The 18915-nt window shown below is 30.5% G+C and overlaps 1 protein-coding gene across 2 annotated transcripts; it reads right to left on the reverse strand.

Annotated features, from left to right (window-relative positions):
* Nucleotides 1–1438: 1438 nt before the first annotated feature.
* On the reverse strand, nt 1439–13163 carry LOC114186831 (starch synthase 3, chloroplastic/amyloplastic-like). Of its 2 annotated transcripts, none has more exons than XM_028074874.2 (17): nt 12957–13163; nt 12579–12830; nt 12391–12442; nt 10967–12295; nt 10040–10254; nt 9458–9728; nt 8889–9064; nt 7689–7796; nt 7200–7309; nt 5904–6009; nt 5211–5381; nt 3908–4036; nt 3133–3315; nt 2530–2661; nt 2334–2445; nt 2025–2148; nt 1439–1773 (listed from the first exon to the last, which is right to left on the reverse strand). In XM_028074874.2, the coding sequence occupies exons 2-17, from the start codon at nt 12699–12701 to the stop codon at nt 1638–1640; spliced, it is 3477 nt and encodes a 1158-aa protein (XP_027930675.2). In that variant the 5' UTR covers nt 12702–12830; nt 12957–13163; the 3' UTR covers nt 1439–1637. The 2 variants fall into 2 exon arrangements, with proteins under 2 accessions (XP_027930675.2, XP_027930676.2); XM_028074875.2 differs by having other exon boundaries at nt 12961–13083.
* Nucleotides 13164–18915: the final 5752 nt, after the last annotated feature.

An 18915-nucleotide genomic window follows, 5' to 3' on the forward strand; every position in this document is an offset into this window, starting at 1 on the left:
TTCATTTTTATTAATAAAATAAAAATAAATAATTGAATTATTAACGTCATATCTTATAATAGATAAAGGTAAAGATAAAATTGAGTTTGTATTGTTTTCTATCATGTAATTTTTCTTTTATTACTTAAAAAAATATATTACTTTATATTTTATAAATATACTTATTTAAAAAAAAGTCAAAAGACTAAAACTTACCCTTCAAAATCTAATTAAATATTAAAAGACGTAATTATTATATAAAAAGTCAAGTTATTATTACGAAAAAATATATAATAGTTAACTTTTATTTCTATTTATAAAAAATATTATACAAAATATTTATGAGATAAAAAAGTCCAAAATTAATATTTGAGTATAAGTAGGACAAGATATCTTCTTATTTTTTTCTCATCAGAATTAAACAAAACATGTGATAATAAAAGCAAAAATAATAAATTAACTTTTTCTCTTAAAAAAAAAACATGTGAAAGAGTGAAAAATATAGAGAAACAAGAAGAAAATAATCAAAGGAAGAAAAAGTAAAAGAAAGAAAAAACATCTTAATAAATATTTTATTATTTATTAATATTAATGATGGATTTTACAAAAAAATTAAAAACCTATCTAATTTAGTTTTTATAATTTCTCATAGAATTTTAAAAATTTAGAGAGAGCTATGACATATTCCAGCTTCCTAGAAGATCCACCTGCATGTCGTACCAATATAAGATCCAAGGTAAAATCCATTTTTTAGACTTTTAAAATTCTTAGTACAAATATATTTTTATTGAATTAATTATAAAATTATATTTAAAAATAAAATAAAATAAAATTATTGTGAATGACTATTAAATTCTACAACAGATTATTTTATTAGTAAAAGTATCTTATTTTAAATTAATTTATTTTTAAAAAATTGTTTTAAACTTCTCATGCTATATTTCAACAAAAGGTTATTTCTATTAATAAATAAAAAAGTTTCATTCTTAAAAAAGTTTCTTAAATTTTTGGAACCGACCATGCGTGCACACAAAATCTTCTCTAAGAATCGTTCTCATGTATAGTTATTTCTATTTCCTCAATATATTAGCAGTAAATTTCGCCACCTAACTTTTACTTTTTTAATACCTTTTACATTTACATTAACCAAATTGAAAAGATAATTTAAAATTTTGTTTACAGCCCTCTTACCATAATATTTAATACTAATTTAAATTACTTTTTTAACCTAAAAAATTGTGAAGAAACAAGTGCGACAACCTCAATATTAAAATAAAAGATGATCATCAATGTTATCACCTTCCTGGTAGGAGTATGTGCTGGTTCCCATCCAGACATGAGCTCTTTGTTCTATTATTGATTTTGAACAAAGTAATGCACAAAAAACTTGCAGATTTCAATTTATTCTGCTCTGCATTCCACAAGCTTAGCTATTAAAAAACATGCCTTCTTTAGCATATATACTAAAACCATATAAATTACATATTATTGCATGCCAACAAAATAATGAACCTTTTGAGTTTCGTCTCTACAAACAGATGTCACCTTGACGTTATTATTCTCACTAAGATCTGCTATATGCAACGAATTATTCTAAGACTAAAAAGCTTATCACTAAATCTGTGTAAAAGGAATGAATCTTAATTTGCATTTAAATCTCACTCTAACTTGCGTGCTGCATGGTAAAGCTCCAAATAGTCAAGAGCAGGCCGGTTCCAAGACCAGTCTTGCTCCATCACCCTTTTGCATAAACTGTTGAACCAATCACGGCCATCATACCATGCTGTTATTGCCCTGAAAAAATTACCACAATTAATTTTGCTTTGCACTTTGCGGTAAGAAACATTTACAAGAGTGTGGCAATAACGTAGAGCAACCCAAACAAAAAACATGCCAAATGCTTTTGGTTTCCTCTGTCCGTGTCATCAAAGCCACTTTCAACCCTTCTTTCCCAATGAAAATTCTAATTGCAAGAAATTCAGCATACAATATTGGGACACTACTATTGAGTTTTACATGATATAACCATATGACAAAGAACTCACCTATTCAGAGCATAATCAACCCCTCCAACATCAGCTCCATCAAAACTAAATCCATTTGTCTCAAGACCCTGTGCTTGAGCTCTATCCTTATCATGATCAACGTCAAATACGGTATCAAAAAGTCCTGCAAAGTTGTTTCAGATGAATGTCAACTGAACCAAAACATTTGAATGAACAAAAGAAATAAAACATAAAGATATTTCATATATAAATATGAGATAAATGGTCGATGTATTATTTGGGTATGCATACTAGCCATGCCATTTAAATGAATATTATGTGATAGATTAATATGTAGCATGTACAGACCTCCAGTTTTTCGAACAACAGGTATTGAACCGTATCTCATTGCAGTGAGTTGAGTGAGTCCACATGGCTCAAAGATTGAAGGAACAAGAATGAAATCAGCACCAGCATATATCTAGAACAAAAGAAATCTAGAAGAGTCAGTAGCGTCCAATAATGGAAAAAATGCTAGCAAAGGATTTTCAGTTTCATAAGTTACCAGGTGTGAAAGAGGCTCATCATATGCAAGGCAAAGTCTGGCACGATCATTATGAGAGGAATGCAATTGATTTGCCAAATTCACAAAATCATTTTGGATACGAGGATCTGGGGCCGAACCAAGTAATACAACCTGCATATCATTTTACTGTCAAGACTTGTCTACTTAAATGAAACATTAGTAAACAATTTCTAAATGGAACAAGAAAATCTAATAACAAATTTAAACTTTGTACTTTGACAGCACCTATTTGAAGTATTAAACTTATTCAAGAAAGGTATAGGGTCAAAGTAGATTCCAAGTTCAAGATATCATTCGTCCTGGGTGTTTATTTTTGCCAAATCATTCGACTAAACATTGAAACTTCTTAGTGGAGGTTAAAAACTGGCCACCTATCTTTAATCCAAGGGAGATGAGGACCGAGATCCAACAACTTAATAAAAGAATATTTAATACTGCATCAGTTGTCAGGTAAATGATTTTGTAATGATAACAAAAATAACAGTGAAAATGCAAATAATTTTACTATCCCATATTGCTATTATGAAGGCAACTACGGCATTGCTGGTGTACACCTTTGTAAAACAGAAAAAAAAGGAATACCTGTCCACCGCGTTCTAGGGTGCGCCACATGGCATGTTTGATAAGATGGATTCCTTTCTGATGAGTCAATCGAGTAATAATTCCTACTAAAGGAAGATCAGCTCTTTTTAAACCAAGCCTTTGTTGCAAGGCTTCCTTAGAAGCTCTTTTTCCTTCAACAACATTTTCTGATGAGTATGATACCTGGAATAGTATATCAGAAATAGTCATAATTGACTTACTAAACTAAATAAAATAGCTTCTATATAATAAGCACAGGCATCAATTGAGTTTAAGATATCAGTGTAGCCATTAACGAACTCTACTGAATAAAAAGAATCCCTCGGTCCATTTTCATTTAAGAAGTCCTTCTTAAAACTTGTCTATCTTAAACTTATCGGAGCAATGCATGCAGTTGTGCAAGTTGAAACTTTTACAGTTGAGTAATAACTAATATTCCAAGTTCATATGTTCTGCATATTGATGATTCATCCCAAACACTCACAATCACTATGTTACATAAGAAACATGAGGCAAGTATGTTCACAGAATCAGTTGCATCATTTTGAAGTCACTAGTAAGAACCAAAATAGGATGGAGTTATTCAATACGATTATCCAAAGGAAGTAAAAGGGGTCAAGATAAACACAAATCATCAGCGTTATTCTAGCTTAACTTTCTAACTTAGTTATCATTTACAAGAAGCCACATTGTTGGGGCTAACTTGATAACCACATGCAATTCTAGGACCCATGTAAGAAAAGAATAAGAAAGATCTGTGTATAAGTCTACTTACAGGAATGAATTTATCATTATATGGGTCCCATATATCTGGATCGATTCCATTTATTATACCATGGAACTTGTGAAGATGAGGAGCAATTACAGGATTACCAGAAATCTCTCTTGAATATGTGGGGGAGACCTGCCAAATATGAATGACCATGATGTAAAAATCATAACCAGCTTCTTGATTTCAAATTGCTAATTCAATTTAAACTCAAAGATTGTATCTGATGTCACAGTTATATAAAAATATATTATGGGGAAATATTTAAAGATGAGAGCCAATCAAATCCTTGACAGGAAATGATTTACCTTGTAAGTGCACATTTACAAATTGTTTGCTGCCATAACATACATAAAAATTTTTCTCTCCATTAAAGCTATCTGGCATAAGCTAAGAATTTTTTTTTTTCTTTACAAAAAGAGTCGGCACATGGTCCTCTCCGTGATCCCAGAGGAAGGCATAAGTCCATTTGAGGCAATATAGTCAGCAAGTTCAAAGTGGCTACGTAAGTTTATTCAATAAGAGCTCCATAGTCAACTCTTATGAGTCAAGGCCAAAAAATTAGTCATGCATTATTTATAATATAAATTGTTTTGTTTAATTTCTTTCACTTTTTTATTGTAAGTGTTCAGGAATAATAGGTGTCTACTCATTTCACTCCTAAAATCTCCTGTTGGTATCAAAGTAGGTTTAAAATTTTGATACTCATCCCTACATTCTTCCTCATGTTACACCGGATTTGAGTAAACTTCCAGGCAACTTCTTATACCATCCTTATAATTTTCACTTAAACATACATTTTAAATAAATTATTTATCAAGTTATATTAACTAAATATTAAATCAAACATTGCACAAAAAATAAAAAACTAGAAAAATGTTACTTACTAATTACTATCACAAAATAAAATTATCATCTTGAGTCCTCACTAATGTTAGGAAAGAGATAAAAAACACTCGTTGAAAATAGTATGTGTGGAGGAGGTACTGAGTTCACTCAACATTATATCTATCTATGTTCTCTGTTTCTCAACCAAGTGGTATTTTGTTCAAACCTTGTTGCCCTATACATATATATGGTAATAATTAAAATTTTATTGAATAAACTTTTGGGATAGCTAGTTCATGACGTGGCAAATTTTAGTACAAGGCAGGTGTGGTGTGTACATTGGCCATGCTTGAAGCCTCAAAAGGCTTGATAGAAATGTAATCTGACAACTTGATGTTTGGAACAATTAGTTAATGATTACTAAAATAATCAAATACTGGATGAAAGTTAGGGAAATTGACAAATTTAAGATAGCACTTACAGTTGTAGCTTTGTCAGCATATTGCATAGCTTTTGCAATGAAATGGGCTCCAAATTCAAGGTTATGAATAGTGAAGACAAGTCGTGCTTTACTAAGACCATAATGAGCATAATTGTCTTTAAATATCCATGCAACCGGAGCACTTGACCAATCGTGGCAGTGGATGATATCCTGTCCATTTACTAGAGCCAATTAAAAAACATCCTCGGTGACTGTGTTAAACCGGAGATCACTTGCTTTATATAAATGGCATGTTAAATAAATTTGAAAGCGAAATATCTAGCCCAAAATAGGAAAGCTGATCACTTGGAAAGTGGCTGATGATATTTTTTGTTGTTTTATGCATTGGAATCTCAGATACAATTACACAAATTCATGGAATTACAAAATCATGTTTTTAGGTCAAGTGGGGGATTACACAAATTTGCATTTACCCTAAAAAAGAAGTAGGGACAAGAGTATCTTGCCACTGTTCTAGTTTTGACCACTCTAAGTCTCATAAAAAAACTGCTTGGTTCAGGTGGCTTATGAGAAAATGTTGAGTTAAAACACAGCGTCCCAAGAATAATAGACACTTCTTCATTCACTCTTACGTCAGGAAAGGAAATGTTAATTGGAAGTTAAAAAATTGACATCTTTTAATGAAAAAACAAATAAAACGAACAGTTTAGTCACTAGTATGATATTTCTTACAGGATGAAATCCATTTTGGAGTAGAAACTCAAGAGCAGCATGACAAAAGAAACCAAATCTCTCTGCATCATTCCCACGACCATATACACAGCCAACTTGAAAGAACCTGCACCAAAAAATATTGATATGTAAAGGTCAGTACAATCTTTGAAACATTTGAAAGTTTTCAAATCAGCTTAATTGCAGCAAAGAGTAAAAATGAAGTTACCAAAAATAAAAGAAAAAATATCTTTAGATAATTACAATGAAAAATAGCCCTCAATGTCAAAAATAATACAGCTCACAACTATCAATTCAATCTATTGAATTTATATACTTCATAATATATACAACTGGAGAGATTAATTAATTTCTTTCACATATTTGATTTGCTTCTATCTCGTCCAAAGGCTTATTTTACGTATAATATACACTATTTTTAAAGGTACAGGAAGTATCTTCTGTTATCTTGAAGAAGTGGTGACAGATTTTATCTAATCCTTAATTTGAATTCCTCAAACAGTTAGACAGAAATAAACCTGCAGTTGACATTCAAATATAACTACAGTCAAGATTTGAAAGAGAAAAACTTAGATTGTACAAATTTATCCAAGTTGTACAAATTTGGGTTTAACAACTGTGAGATGGAACTTTCAAACTTTAGCCAACCCATATCTTCATGCTACCGAGAAATAATTTTGTCTCATGTTGGTGCTAAGTGAATAAGCCCTTCAAAAACATGCTGAAAACCTAGCCAGCAAGTTGATTACATTTGCCCTACCACCACCTTTACTTCTCAATCCCTAAAACTCTGATACCTCTCAGCCACCTCCGGTGATGATCAATCAACTGAAAGGGTCCAGAGAGTTAGAATAAAGGTGGTCAATTTAAAAAGTAGTATTGGGAATTTAACGTATTAGGTGTAGGGAGTTTGTTTAAATAGGAGAAGAGTGTGGAAGAGGGGAAGGTGGAAGGAGAATCTTCTCCCTAGGTTCTTTGTTTGTAATTTAAAAAAAAAAAAAAAGATTTTGAAGAATTCTTTCTTTTTATCATTTGTTTTTCTTTTATCCCGAACAAAAGGTGTCCAAAAGAACAGAAGACTTGAAGATTGCCATCAAGCACTTTGATTATAATACCATTGAAATTCAATTATGTGAGTAGAACAACATAAATTTTGCCTGCAATCTAAACATAAATATTTTCCTAACCGAGAAAGTTGATGTGAAAAACGTATTTTCCAAAATAAAATACAATGCTTGGATTAAGGAACAGTTAATTGACACATTAGAGAACAGATTGGAGAACCAATGCATTTACCCATTCTGAGGCTCCAGAAAATAGACAGAGAGACCTTCAACATTTCCACGCCATACTTTTATTTCAGTCCCTCCCCATAAATAGCTCCTCTGAGATTCAAAGTCCTTTACCTGCATTAGAAGCTACGCATTTAGAAGCTAGTAATAACAATAGCTAAAATACAAAAGCACAAAAACACAAAAAATACATTTTTCTAGACACTTATGTCTTCTAAGATAGCCACTGATTCAAATGCTCAATGTGAAGAAGAGGAAGGCACCCAAACAATATCTGTGTCCCCCTTTCTCTCTATTATCAATCAGTTTCATATTGAATAGCAAACTACATCAATCTGGAAGCGATTATTATAACACCATGCTGTATACAAAAGGAACTTAAGGAAGAACATAAAAGTTTTGAATCAAGTTGGAATAGACATTATATATCCAATGCAGAGTATAAGATGTAAAATAAGTACCACAGCAACAGGTAGAGAAAAAAACAACTTACATTGCTAAGGTTCAAGCAGTCATACTTTGGTAGAATGATGTCCACATTGTGATTTAAATCCTGAACAGCTCGGGATAAACTAGTAACAACATCACCAAGGCCCCCAACCTGCCAAAAATTAATACATCAGAAACAGACAAATGTGTTAGATTTAATCACAAGTGTCCTCTGCATAACATAGCAATAAATAATAATCTTTTTTCTTACAAAATTTGCAATAATTGCTGATTACTGTAAACAGTTACCCTTCATAAGTACCCTAGCTACATCATGGAATCTTCTCCTACTGCAACCCATTTTAATAAAGAGGAGAAACACCTTTTTTCAAGATATTCAATAGTTCTCTTTTCAATCACTATTAAAATAATGCACTTAGGGAGGTATTTTACAATCATCTTTCTTTGTTCTACAAATATACAAAATGGGAAAAGAAAATAATCAGAGAAGTTTGATTATTAACAAGACTTCCCCCAATGACACTTAAGTAAGACGATAAAGATTACAAAAGTGGAAAGACTAACAGACAGAGAAAAGTACTGACAGCCAAAACAATTAAAATTACCAAATGCCAAACACAAATGTTTTTAATACATGTTATATAGTATATGCAAAAAATAAATGTTCTTAATAAATCATAACTTTTTACTGTATTCGCTCAAGAAATATTTCTAACATCCCACATATTTAAGGAATGTTCAATGCTACCCTTAAACATGCCATAGTGCAGATAATGAAAAGTAAAACCATTTTTTTTCCTTCACCCATGAAAAGGTGTATGCTAACTTTCCAGTCCTACAAATTCAACTTTCATAGAATGATATTGAAAGCATAAAGAAACTGCAACTGATTTTTTTTTTTTTTATTTTATGAAAACAGCACCAAAAAAGTAACTGATACCGTGTTGGGAATGGATCCTATAGTATTGAACTTTCACACGTCTTTATCATGTGGAAATTGTGTCTATCTCTTCATAAAAATTCACAAATATTAATAAGGGTTGACATATTACGAAGTTTCCATTAGACAAAGTCATGTGAAGATTCAACACGGAAGAGGTCATTCTGGCAACACCATAACAGATGAGAAAAAGTAAAATTCCTTCACTGTAATTTCCTGAAATTTTCCAGACTTGAAAATAAAAGAGTCCGCAGAGACATGTCCACAAATTTAAGATAAGATACACAGAACAAGTTAGCTCACTTTTGCAATTGGGGCCATCTCCACAGCAATATGGATTATATGCAAAGGTGGTTCCTTTACAATACCTCCAAAAATTGGAATGTGATAATCCATTCCGAATTTGTTATCAAAAGCTCCACCGTGTTCGCTCTCAGAGAATACAAAGTCCATCATGTAAGCATCCAGTGGAACCTTAACTGCAGAAACACAATCATTTATCATAATGTCTTTTTCCCTAGAGAGAACAAAGTGATTATACCCTTGATGAATTTGCATAACACCAACTTTATAAAACTATAATGGAATTCTCCATCTTGAAAATCTATTATGCACAAGATCATTGAATCCGAACACAAACCATAATTTCCGCATTAGAAGCTCCTAGCAGCCTTCTTTATAAAATTTATGATCGATCAAGGCCATCCCACATCTTATGACACACAAATGGTGCATAAAAAGAATCATTTTTAATACAAAAATATTTGCATGTAGCATATTGATCCTTTAAAATCCTTTATATTACTAATTGCTGGAATAATATGGTCTGGACTCTAATCATCTTTCAAATGTAAACTATGGGAGAGACTCACCAGAGGCTTTGACATGAGTACCATTCTCTGCAGGTAACATTCTCTGGGGAGGCAATGGACCATTACGGTGAGTCCAACGATTAAATGAACATCTAAACCAAACCTCAGGCTTTCCATTTAGATTTGTGTTGGAGGGGTTATAAAATACCGTCACTGTACTCCCTGCTTGAACATCAAGTGGGTCCGTGAATACAATATGCTTTTGAGAAAGCAAAAATCTTTTCAAAGTTCTTTCCTTTGTTTCGGCTTTCATTTGTGCTGTTTTCTCGACCTGAAAAAAGGATAAGAACAATCAACAAGATGAGTATTAGTTTGAATATCTGTTAAAAGAAAAACAAATATTGTCTTACATAAGCAAAATGTTATAGGGATAAATCTAGAGCTACACTCTGAGCAAAAGGTGAACTTATCCTCCATACCCAAAATTCAATTATAGAAATATACTTGTTTGTTATGTATATATTTACAACAAGTGGTACAACAAAGAAAGGACAACTGAAAAACTTATTTTTACAATTGAAGCATCTTAGACCACGACTTAATGTCACCATCTGGATGTCACCTAGTGCCAAGAGAACTAACCTTGGCACGTATAGCTTCATCTCTTAACCTCCTCTCGTCCTGAAACTTTCTATATAGCAGTTGCTCTTCTTCTACCCAATACTGTTCATCAGGTGTAACTGTAGGGACAATGGCGTGGAAATCTTGTTTATGATTGTTATCATACACACCTGCCTTTTGAGGTGGGCCATCAGCAAAGACCCAATCCAGGACAAGAGCTTGGTCAGGTACAACAACTGCATAAAATATAATAATTGATCAATAAAATGTGTTGCATTCTTCAAACTAATCCGAAAAATAATATCAAGTTTTCATCCATCTTCTGAACCAGAATTCCTTCGCCGACCATCATACAGTCCTTCTTGACCTATATAATTTAAAGAGTTGATGTCTAAATTCTAGGACTAGACATCTAATGCTTCATGAAAGAAATTCATCGCTCTCTGCTCTTTCTTTCTGTCAATCTATGAAATTTCAGCCAAATGTAAGATATAGTAAAAATCAGAGTTTAAAATTGGTTGTATAACTTACAATGTTCAAGATTCAAAATTCTCATCAAAGATTTTATGCAAAATAATAGCCATAAACACAAATATCCCTGCCCCTTGAATATGCAACCTTTTCATCTATAAATTATATGATGGACCTGACAAATCTATAACTAAATTTCACTTTATTATGGTTTTTCTTGTGGATACACAAGGCACTTAAGAATCATGTGTCTGAATCTCATCTGCAAAGTCACACCATTCACCCAATGAATGTCCTACTTCATACGGCAAACATGTGGCCATTCTAAATAAAGAGATGCAAAACTCCAATTCCGTGCAGTCACATAATAGCAAATTTTTTTTCTATTCATCATCTTTTGTAATGTCTATTAAAAGATTAATTTCAAGGAAATGAAAAAACTTCAAAGACAAAGCATAGATATGTAAAAGAGCATACCATCGGCATACCACCAGTCATCTCCTTTTAAAACAGATTTGATAAACCTTTCAACGATTGATAATCCATACTTCCAATTATTGTGCCCACCATGAATCCATATTTCATTAGCATGTGCAAGAGGACCTGAGCTTCTGTTATAATATAATCTGATCAAGTCGTTGTCTTTAAATTCACTAGGTTCAATGTACCAAACATTATCAATTGATTTTACAGCATTTTTCAACAATTGCGGTAATGTTTCTCGCATTCTTTGAACTTCCACCCTCGCCCGTGACCTGTCCTCTTCCTTTGCAGCTCTGTCTGCCTCAATTCGCCTTTGCTCTTCAGCTAGTCTTTCCCTTTCAGATTGCAACCGAGCAAGTTCTTCTAATTCTTTACGTTTCTCCTCAAGTAAGAAATCTTCAAATGCTAATGCATCCATTCCTCCCTCAATGGGTATGCGGAAGTCTTTTTGGTCATTATTATCATAGACATTTTCTCCGTTGAAGAACACAAAATCTACCTGGTAGGCCTCTCTTGGCACGTATAATTGGCAAGACCACCAATCTCCATTGAGACGTGTCTTATTCAACCTAACGGAAAAAGATTTCCACTTCCAATCATTGAATGCCCCCATGATTACAACGTGTGGTTCATCACTTAGTGCTGAAAGACTCTTATTAAGGAAAACTTCTATATCTTGATCAGGTTTAACAACAGGAGGATATGAAAACACCTTGGTCCCTTGAGAAAGTTTTTCTTCTACAATCCTCTCTATCTCCTGCTGGCGCTGATTTTCTTCCAACTCCAACTTCAACAGCCGAGAAGCTTCCTCCTTTATTCTATCATCAGCAGCAATGCTTGATTCCTCAACAGCTTCCTCGGTTATTTCACCAAGAGTATCGATATCTCTAATATTATCATCAATTTCGGCATGATCCAACAACCCTTCTCCTGAATCTTCAACAATCTCAACACCTCCATTATAAGGCTCGAGAACCTCAAGATCCTCATCGGTTATAGAAATGTTAGCTTGACTGCTCTCAATAACATCCACGGTCTCATCTAACAACAATAATTCCCCCACATCCCCGACAATTTCATCAGTTCTATCTATAACCTCAAACCTCTCGTCTTCTGAAAATTCAACTCCCACTTCTTTATCATCATCAATATTCACATCAACTGCTTGTTTCTTATCCCCCCCTGAAACCTCGCTGACCACGGGAGTTAATGAATCTCCCTTCTTCAATCTTGCATTCCTTTTGCTTGGGACAAAACCCTTTGCAGCAGTGCCTTTGGGCCTTGTAACTGACACCTTCTTCTGGTGCCTCCTCCGAGAAAAATCTACCAAACCATAAAATTAATACAAAAGCATACTCATAAATTCTTAATCCTTATCACAACAAAATAACAAAAAGAAAATAAGATAAATAAAAAACCTGCACTGGCACTGACGAAAGAAACACCCCAACCTGCTTTGCTCGGGGAACACTGAAACCCAAAAGAAAAAGTACACAAACTCTAATACTCACCACCATATTAATCCAATTTATGAAAAAGAGAAAGCACAAGAAGGCAGAAAACATAAAACATAAACAAGAGTAAGATGAAAGAACTTAGTAATTACCACGTAACCACTTTCAAACGTTACAGACCGACGAGGTAATACCCCAGGAAACGGGTTCAGCTTCACAGAATCGCTTCTGCAGGGGAACACGGTTTTGCAGTTTAGTTGCAAAGACATCTCCATAACCACTCACTTCCAACAACAAAGTTTCGTTCTTTCTTCCTCTTTTATACACGCTGTGGTGCGAGCATTTGATCAATGTAACTGTGCTACTAATTCAATGATCCAAAATCAATAAACATGCCCATGAATCTGTGCGCCAAATCATAAAAAAAAGCAAAATAAAATAAAATATTAGTGTATTGTATAGAAAACGAAAAACAAATTACGAAAACATAAAAAATGAAAATGAGATGACGATGATGATGAGGATGATACATGCACTTGCAGGAGTTCGGCGCTGGTGTCAATTGATTTGAGAGTATCGGAGTTTGAGCCACACATATGACAGTCAAGTGGTGTGGTGTGTGTGCGCTATTTGTGATTATTTTTTTTATACCATCTCTTGCTATTTTTGCTCCCGCAGTTTACATTAATTCGTTAATGGAAGTAACCACACTCCGATAACTCATCCAACGGTGCAAAATCAATTATATTTGAGTGGTTATTGTAATGTCGAATGTTGGTATCCAGTGTTTCATGTCTTTTGTCATTTACGTTAATTATCAAACACTGCCAACTAAAAAAATACTTAGGTTTCCAGAGATCATTTAATTTCTGTTTCTTAGTCTAATCTTGTTTCGGGCAAAGGCTAAGTGAGATTTTTCAATATCATGTAAGTTTGTAACTATATGTATGATCTTAATTTAATAGCTGTAATCAGATATTCTTATTTTAAATTTTTATTTGATACAAATTTTAAACTAAAATTTATAATTAGTATACTAAAATCTAGGACCAAACTTAAATGTATTTTGCTTTTGGTATATTTTTCTCAATTAAAATCTGAGTTCCATCTTGTTTTGTTAATTTATGTTGATCTGTTATGTAATTTCCATTGCAGTTATGAGAATCAAACTTTGTTACACACACGAGTAAAACTTCAAAACTTAAAAATATATAAAAACACATATATGATTGTTTGTTTAATTTTTTTATTATATTATTAATAAAAAATAAACAAATCTTTCATTGGAGAAATTTTGTTATAAGATTTATGATCCAACTTACTTGTTTAGTTATAAAATTTATAATAACAATAATATAATCTCATATTTCAGCTTAAACTTAACTAATGAATTTTTTATTTTTTTTCTTACATTAAAGTGATTCGATTCGGATCCAATAGCATAGTCGAAGATACGTGCCAAGGAGAATGCGCCAGATGTAAGACGAGAAGACGAAGACAATTTCTTGGTGGGATGTTTGTGTAAAATTCTTGGTTTGGATCATTGCTTTATGGGAACTTGTAATCACACTCATTCACGGACTTATAATATCATCTTTAAAGAAAAACACATGAAGCTGAGTAAAAAAAAAAAGTGAAGTCGGTTTTCTAGTTTTGCTTTTTCTGCTATGAAGAAAGTAAGATTCACAACTAGGCAATTTGAATATATCTCAAAGGAGGGGTTTCTATCTGTTCAACATGCTTGTCGTTTGTCATTATGATCAATTTTTATATAAATCAAAAGAAAAATCTACAATAGAAAACTTGTTTTTTAACATAAAAAGATTTTCTTCAATCAAGAATAGAAACTTATCTAATACTCAAAAACCATTTAAAATGAACAATTTCAACCAAACTGATGAACCCTCCATACTTTATGAGGTACAATTATTTTGTATTGTAACTAAAGATCAATTGAACATATATCTAGTAAAACAAATAATGTTTAATTTTGCATTATTTATTTACTGTTATTAGTATTTTAATTTTTTTCATAATATTAAAAATAATTAAATTATTAATTTTTTTTCATAATGTTAAAAAAATTAAAAATTAATAAAGTAATTGTTTTAATTTAACAATCTTAAAAGTTGCAGATAAGGATGATAACTTAACATCATATATAGGAGAAAAAAATATTAAATAATGGTGACTGATTGGTGTGGGATACACACTCTAGTAAAAAAATATTAAATAGTGATAATTGATAAGTGTTAACAATAGCTACATGGAAGAACATCTTCTATCAATATACACTTTTTCTAAGTTGGTATTAGTAGATATATTAATATATTAAAAAGTATATGACTCTATTTATGTGTGGTGTGTTGGTGGTGGAGTGGATTAAATGGTGATTTGGATTTCTTTTTCCATTGCTGTTGAAAGAACAACCATTGATGAACTTGTTCTTACCATTTTAAAACATGGAGGAAGAAGAAGAAAACATAGTGAGGAATAGAGATACATGCAAAAAATGACAACTAATATTTCTCTCTCAATAATATATATACTCTCTTTTTTCTTTTTCAATAGTTAAGGAATATTCTACGTATAATCCTTTATAAGATTCTTTTCCTTTTTAATTTGATGTAAAAAGAGCAATAACAGTCCAATATCTAAATTTATCGATCCACGTCCTTGTAAATAGCAAGCAACCTAGTCATAGGTTGTGATGAGAACATTAGATTAACGAGTCAGATGATGAAGACGGGAACACTGCTAATCAAAAACACTGCATTTCATTTTATTCCTGTATTAATTTTGTTGTTTTAATTTATTTTGATCTCAATATTTTTTTTCTCAACTAAATCTTATTTTTTGTTATATCAATTTAATTTAGTCATGTTTGTTATATTTCTGTAACCGATTATTCTATAAATATCATAAGTTAGTTAATGATATTTTTAATTTTTTGATCTTTTTGGTTTTTCTTTTCACGTTTCAATATCTTTTTGGTTTTTCTTTTCATGTTTCAAGATCAGTATGTATCATGTGATATTGTCTGTGTCACGTATTATGTAAGAATGTGAGTATCTTGTATTTATTTGAGTCTTAATTTTGTTTAATATTGTTATGTGTCACGTATTATGTAAGAATGTGAGTATCTTGTATTTATTTGAGTCTTAATTTTGTTTAATATACATGTGACCAAATTAGTAATAAATTTAATTATATTTTACATACTTATGTTTAAAAAAAATATTTTATACATTAAATTACTTTACATTAATATTAAAATTAATTTCATCTTTTTATTTAAATTTAAAAAAAATATATTTTAAATTTATAATTTTTTTTAATTTTGATTCAAATATTTTCTTTCCTATTATCTAATCTTATAACCAAGTTGACTATTCGAACCAACTAAAAAAGAACGTAAAGTTCTTATTTTAATTTATAAATCATAATATTTGAAAAATATCAAAAGTGTATTTTCTTTTATTAGCTAGCTTAGTTATAGATTTAATTCCTCTAAAAAAACTTAATATTCACATGAAATTTAAACTAAATTATTAATATATTTTTTTTATGTATTTTAACTTAGTTTGACTACTTCAATCAATTTCATAAAATAAATTATTTTTTTATATTTTTTCATAAAATAAAACAAATTTTGTATTTTAATTATTTTCATTGGTTTGTAAATTGAATTAAACTAATTTTTAAGTAATAATTTAGTAACTTAGTACCCGGTTGACTTGAACAAATTGTACAAGTCTTATACTTCATGTAGAAACAACATTTTTCAATTTTAAACAAATTTGGAACTCAATTGAGTCAAAAAAATAAATATAAGAAATCAATTAAATACAAAACACTAATACATGATACTAACACCAACATATGACGCTGACACGGACATATGTCATATAGTGCTGATACTGACACGTGATATTAGCACAACATTAACACTAACTCTAATTCACGAAGAAAACTTCAATCCATATATATATATATATATATATATATATATATATATATATATAGGTCTTGCGCTAACCAGTGGGCACTGGTTAAGGATAATTAATATACATTGGATCCTACAAAAGTACATAGATAAGTGTAATATTAAATAAAACCTGACCTAATAACCATTAATGCAACTTTATTTTCTTTAAAAGACAAAAATGTCCATAAATATTGTACATGTGAAATTTAATATTTTATTTAATATTCACAAATAAAATTTAAAAACTAATTAAATAATAAAATAACTATATTTTAATGTTGCTAAAAATTAGATATAAGAAAATTTAAATTAACAAAAAACCAACAAAAAAATAGTGTTAAACATCTAAAACTTAAAAAAAATAACATAAGAAAGTATAAATTAACAGAAAAACCAACAAAAAAAAATAGTGTTAACCATCTAAAAATGTTACAAAAAAGGAATAATTAAAGTTATTGTCTACACATTTAAAAGGATATTTTTGTCTTTATAAAATTGATTATGTGCATTTATACTATTTTAATTACTGTATTTAATTATTTCAGTTTTTAATGTAAAAATGATGATATCAAAACACATTTATTATTTCTTAACCAGTGCCTTTAGGACACTGGTTAGCATTCTCGTGTATATATATATATATATATATATATATATATATATGTATATATATATATATATATATATATATATACTTTTTTTATTATCTAAATAAAGTGCTAGATTAATATGGCTTGAGATAACTCATATCAATACTATCAACGTAATCTCCAACCAAAATTTCTGTGTCATTTAATTCTAGTTGGGCGAATCGTTGAAAATATTTTTGTACTAAATTATGATGTACAATATAACTTCAACCCATATATCACATAAGTTCCACACAAGACTAATTATCGTGCAACTTAAGCATAGATAATTAACTATTTTATGTTCTACTCTATACATATCACATCCTTAGTTGCAATTTCATTCTTTAAAATTCTCCAAGCAAAATATTGAGCTAATGACAACGCTTTTACCTCCCAAAACCTACAATATAAATCATTCTCTCTAAGATTTTCATTTTAAAGCTTATGATAATTTAGTTTAACCGTATAAAAATCAGACTCTTCATCTTTCCATATCCACGTATCCTCCATATTCAGCATTACATTTTTATTTTTATTTTTTGCAAAAATTGTACCTAATGAATCTTCCGATCAAATCAAACCTTATGACAACTTCCATTCCCAAGTGTTGTTAACCCAACTCCCTAGTTTTGCAATTGTTATTTTTTTTTATTAGTTGAAATAGGTTAATAACTGATTTTGCTCCCTAATCCTACCTTTTAAGTATTATTCTCTTCAAACCAAGACTCATATATATGATCAATCGAGCCAATTAATCAAAGTTCCTACTTGTCTCTCATATTTGACTATAATACCTCCTTCCATAAACTTTTTTTTCCACTCCTAACCTCAATCTTTGCTTTCCTAATAAAGAATTATTGAATAATTGATGTCTTTTATATCTAATCATCCATAATAGTTTGATTTGCATGAAGTGTCTCGTTTAACCCAAACAATTTTTCTATCTTTCCCAAAGAAAGTTCCGTTATAATTTTTTAATAACTTTAATGATAACCATTGGCATTTTGAAGAAAGATAGATAGAATAATGGTAATGTTTCTAAAACTAAATTTACAAAGCAAATTCTTCTAGCAAAAGTTAAATGTTTCCCTTTCCATGTCAATCTCCTTTTTATGGTCAAAAGATGTGTTTTCTAGAATTACCTCTAATAGACAAACCTAAATATCTAAAAGGAATACACATGATATTACAATTTAGCATTTCAATAAATTTTGTCATAACACTCTCCTTGATCTCTTCTCTTCCATCCCTAATCCACCTATTTTGCTTTAAGAAAAATTAAATTCAAAACATAGAATTTGAATTCTCTGTTAAGTTTTTTTGTATTGTGTCTTCATAATACATTGATTACCACTAATTTTGAAGTTTTAAAATATCAATATAGTGTATTTTTAATGCTCAATAGAAAATAACACAAAAAAAAAACAGTAAAAAATCTGGATTCCAAAACATATAAAGATACTCTTCAAAACCAACACATAAAAAAAGTATCATAAAAAATTGTAACATATTTACCTCAATACATTTACTTCACATTCTAACGCCTTCGAGCATCTTTTTGAAGTTGTTTGCCTCATTATTCCCCTAGGGTTTCAACAACAATTAGGAATAAAAGTAGAACTAAAAGATCATGTTGTCTACCTTTGGATGGTTTAAACTTTTGGTTGGAACTTCCATTAACTTGAACTGAGATTGAAGATGACTCTAAACAACTTTTTAACCAATTAATCCATTTTGCACTAAAACTCATTATTTCCATCATGTAATATAAAAATTAAACTTAAATTTAAATAATATGTTTTCTCATAATCAATTTTATATTCCTTATTAACTTCATTACACGTAAGAATATTATTATTTCTCTTCCTC

Source organism: Vigna unguiculata, chromosome 6 (genome assembly GCF_037176805.1).
Source record: "Vigna unguiculata cultivar grain cowpea cultivar isolate G323 ecotype 2 chromosome 6, ASM3717680v1, whole genome shotgun sequence".
Lineage (NCBI taxonomy): Eukaryota > Viridiplantae > Streptophyta > Magnoliopsida > Fabales > Fabaceae > Vigna > Vigna unguiculata.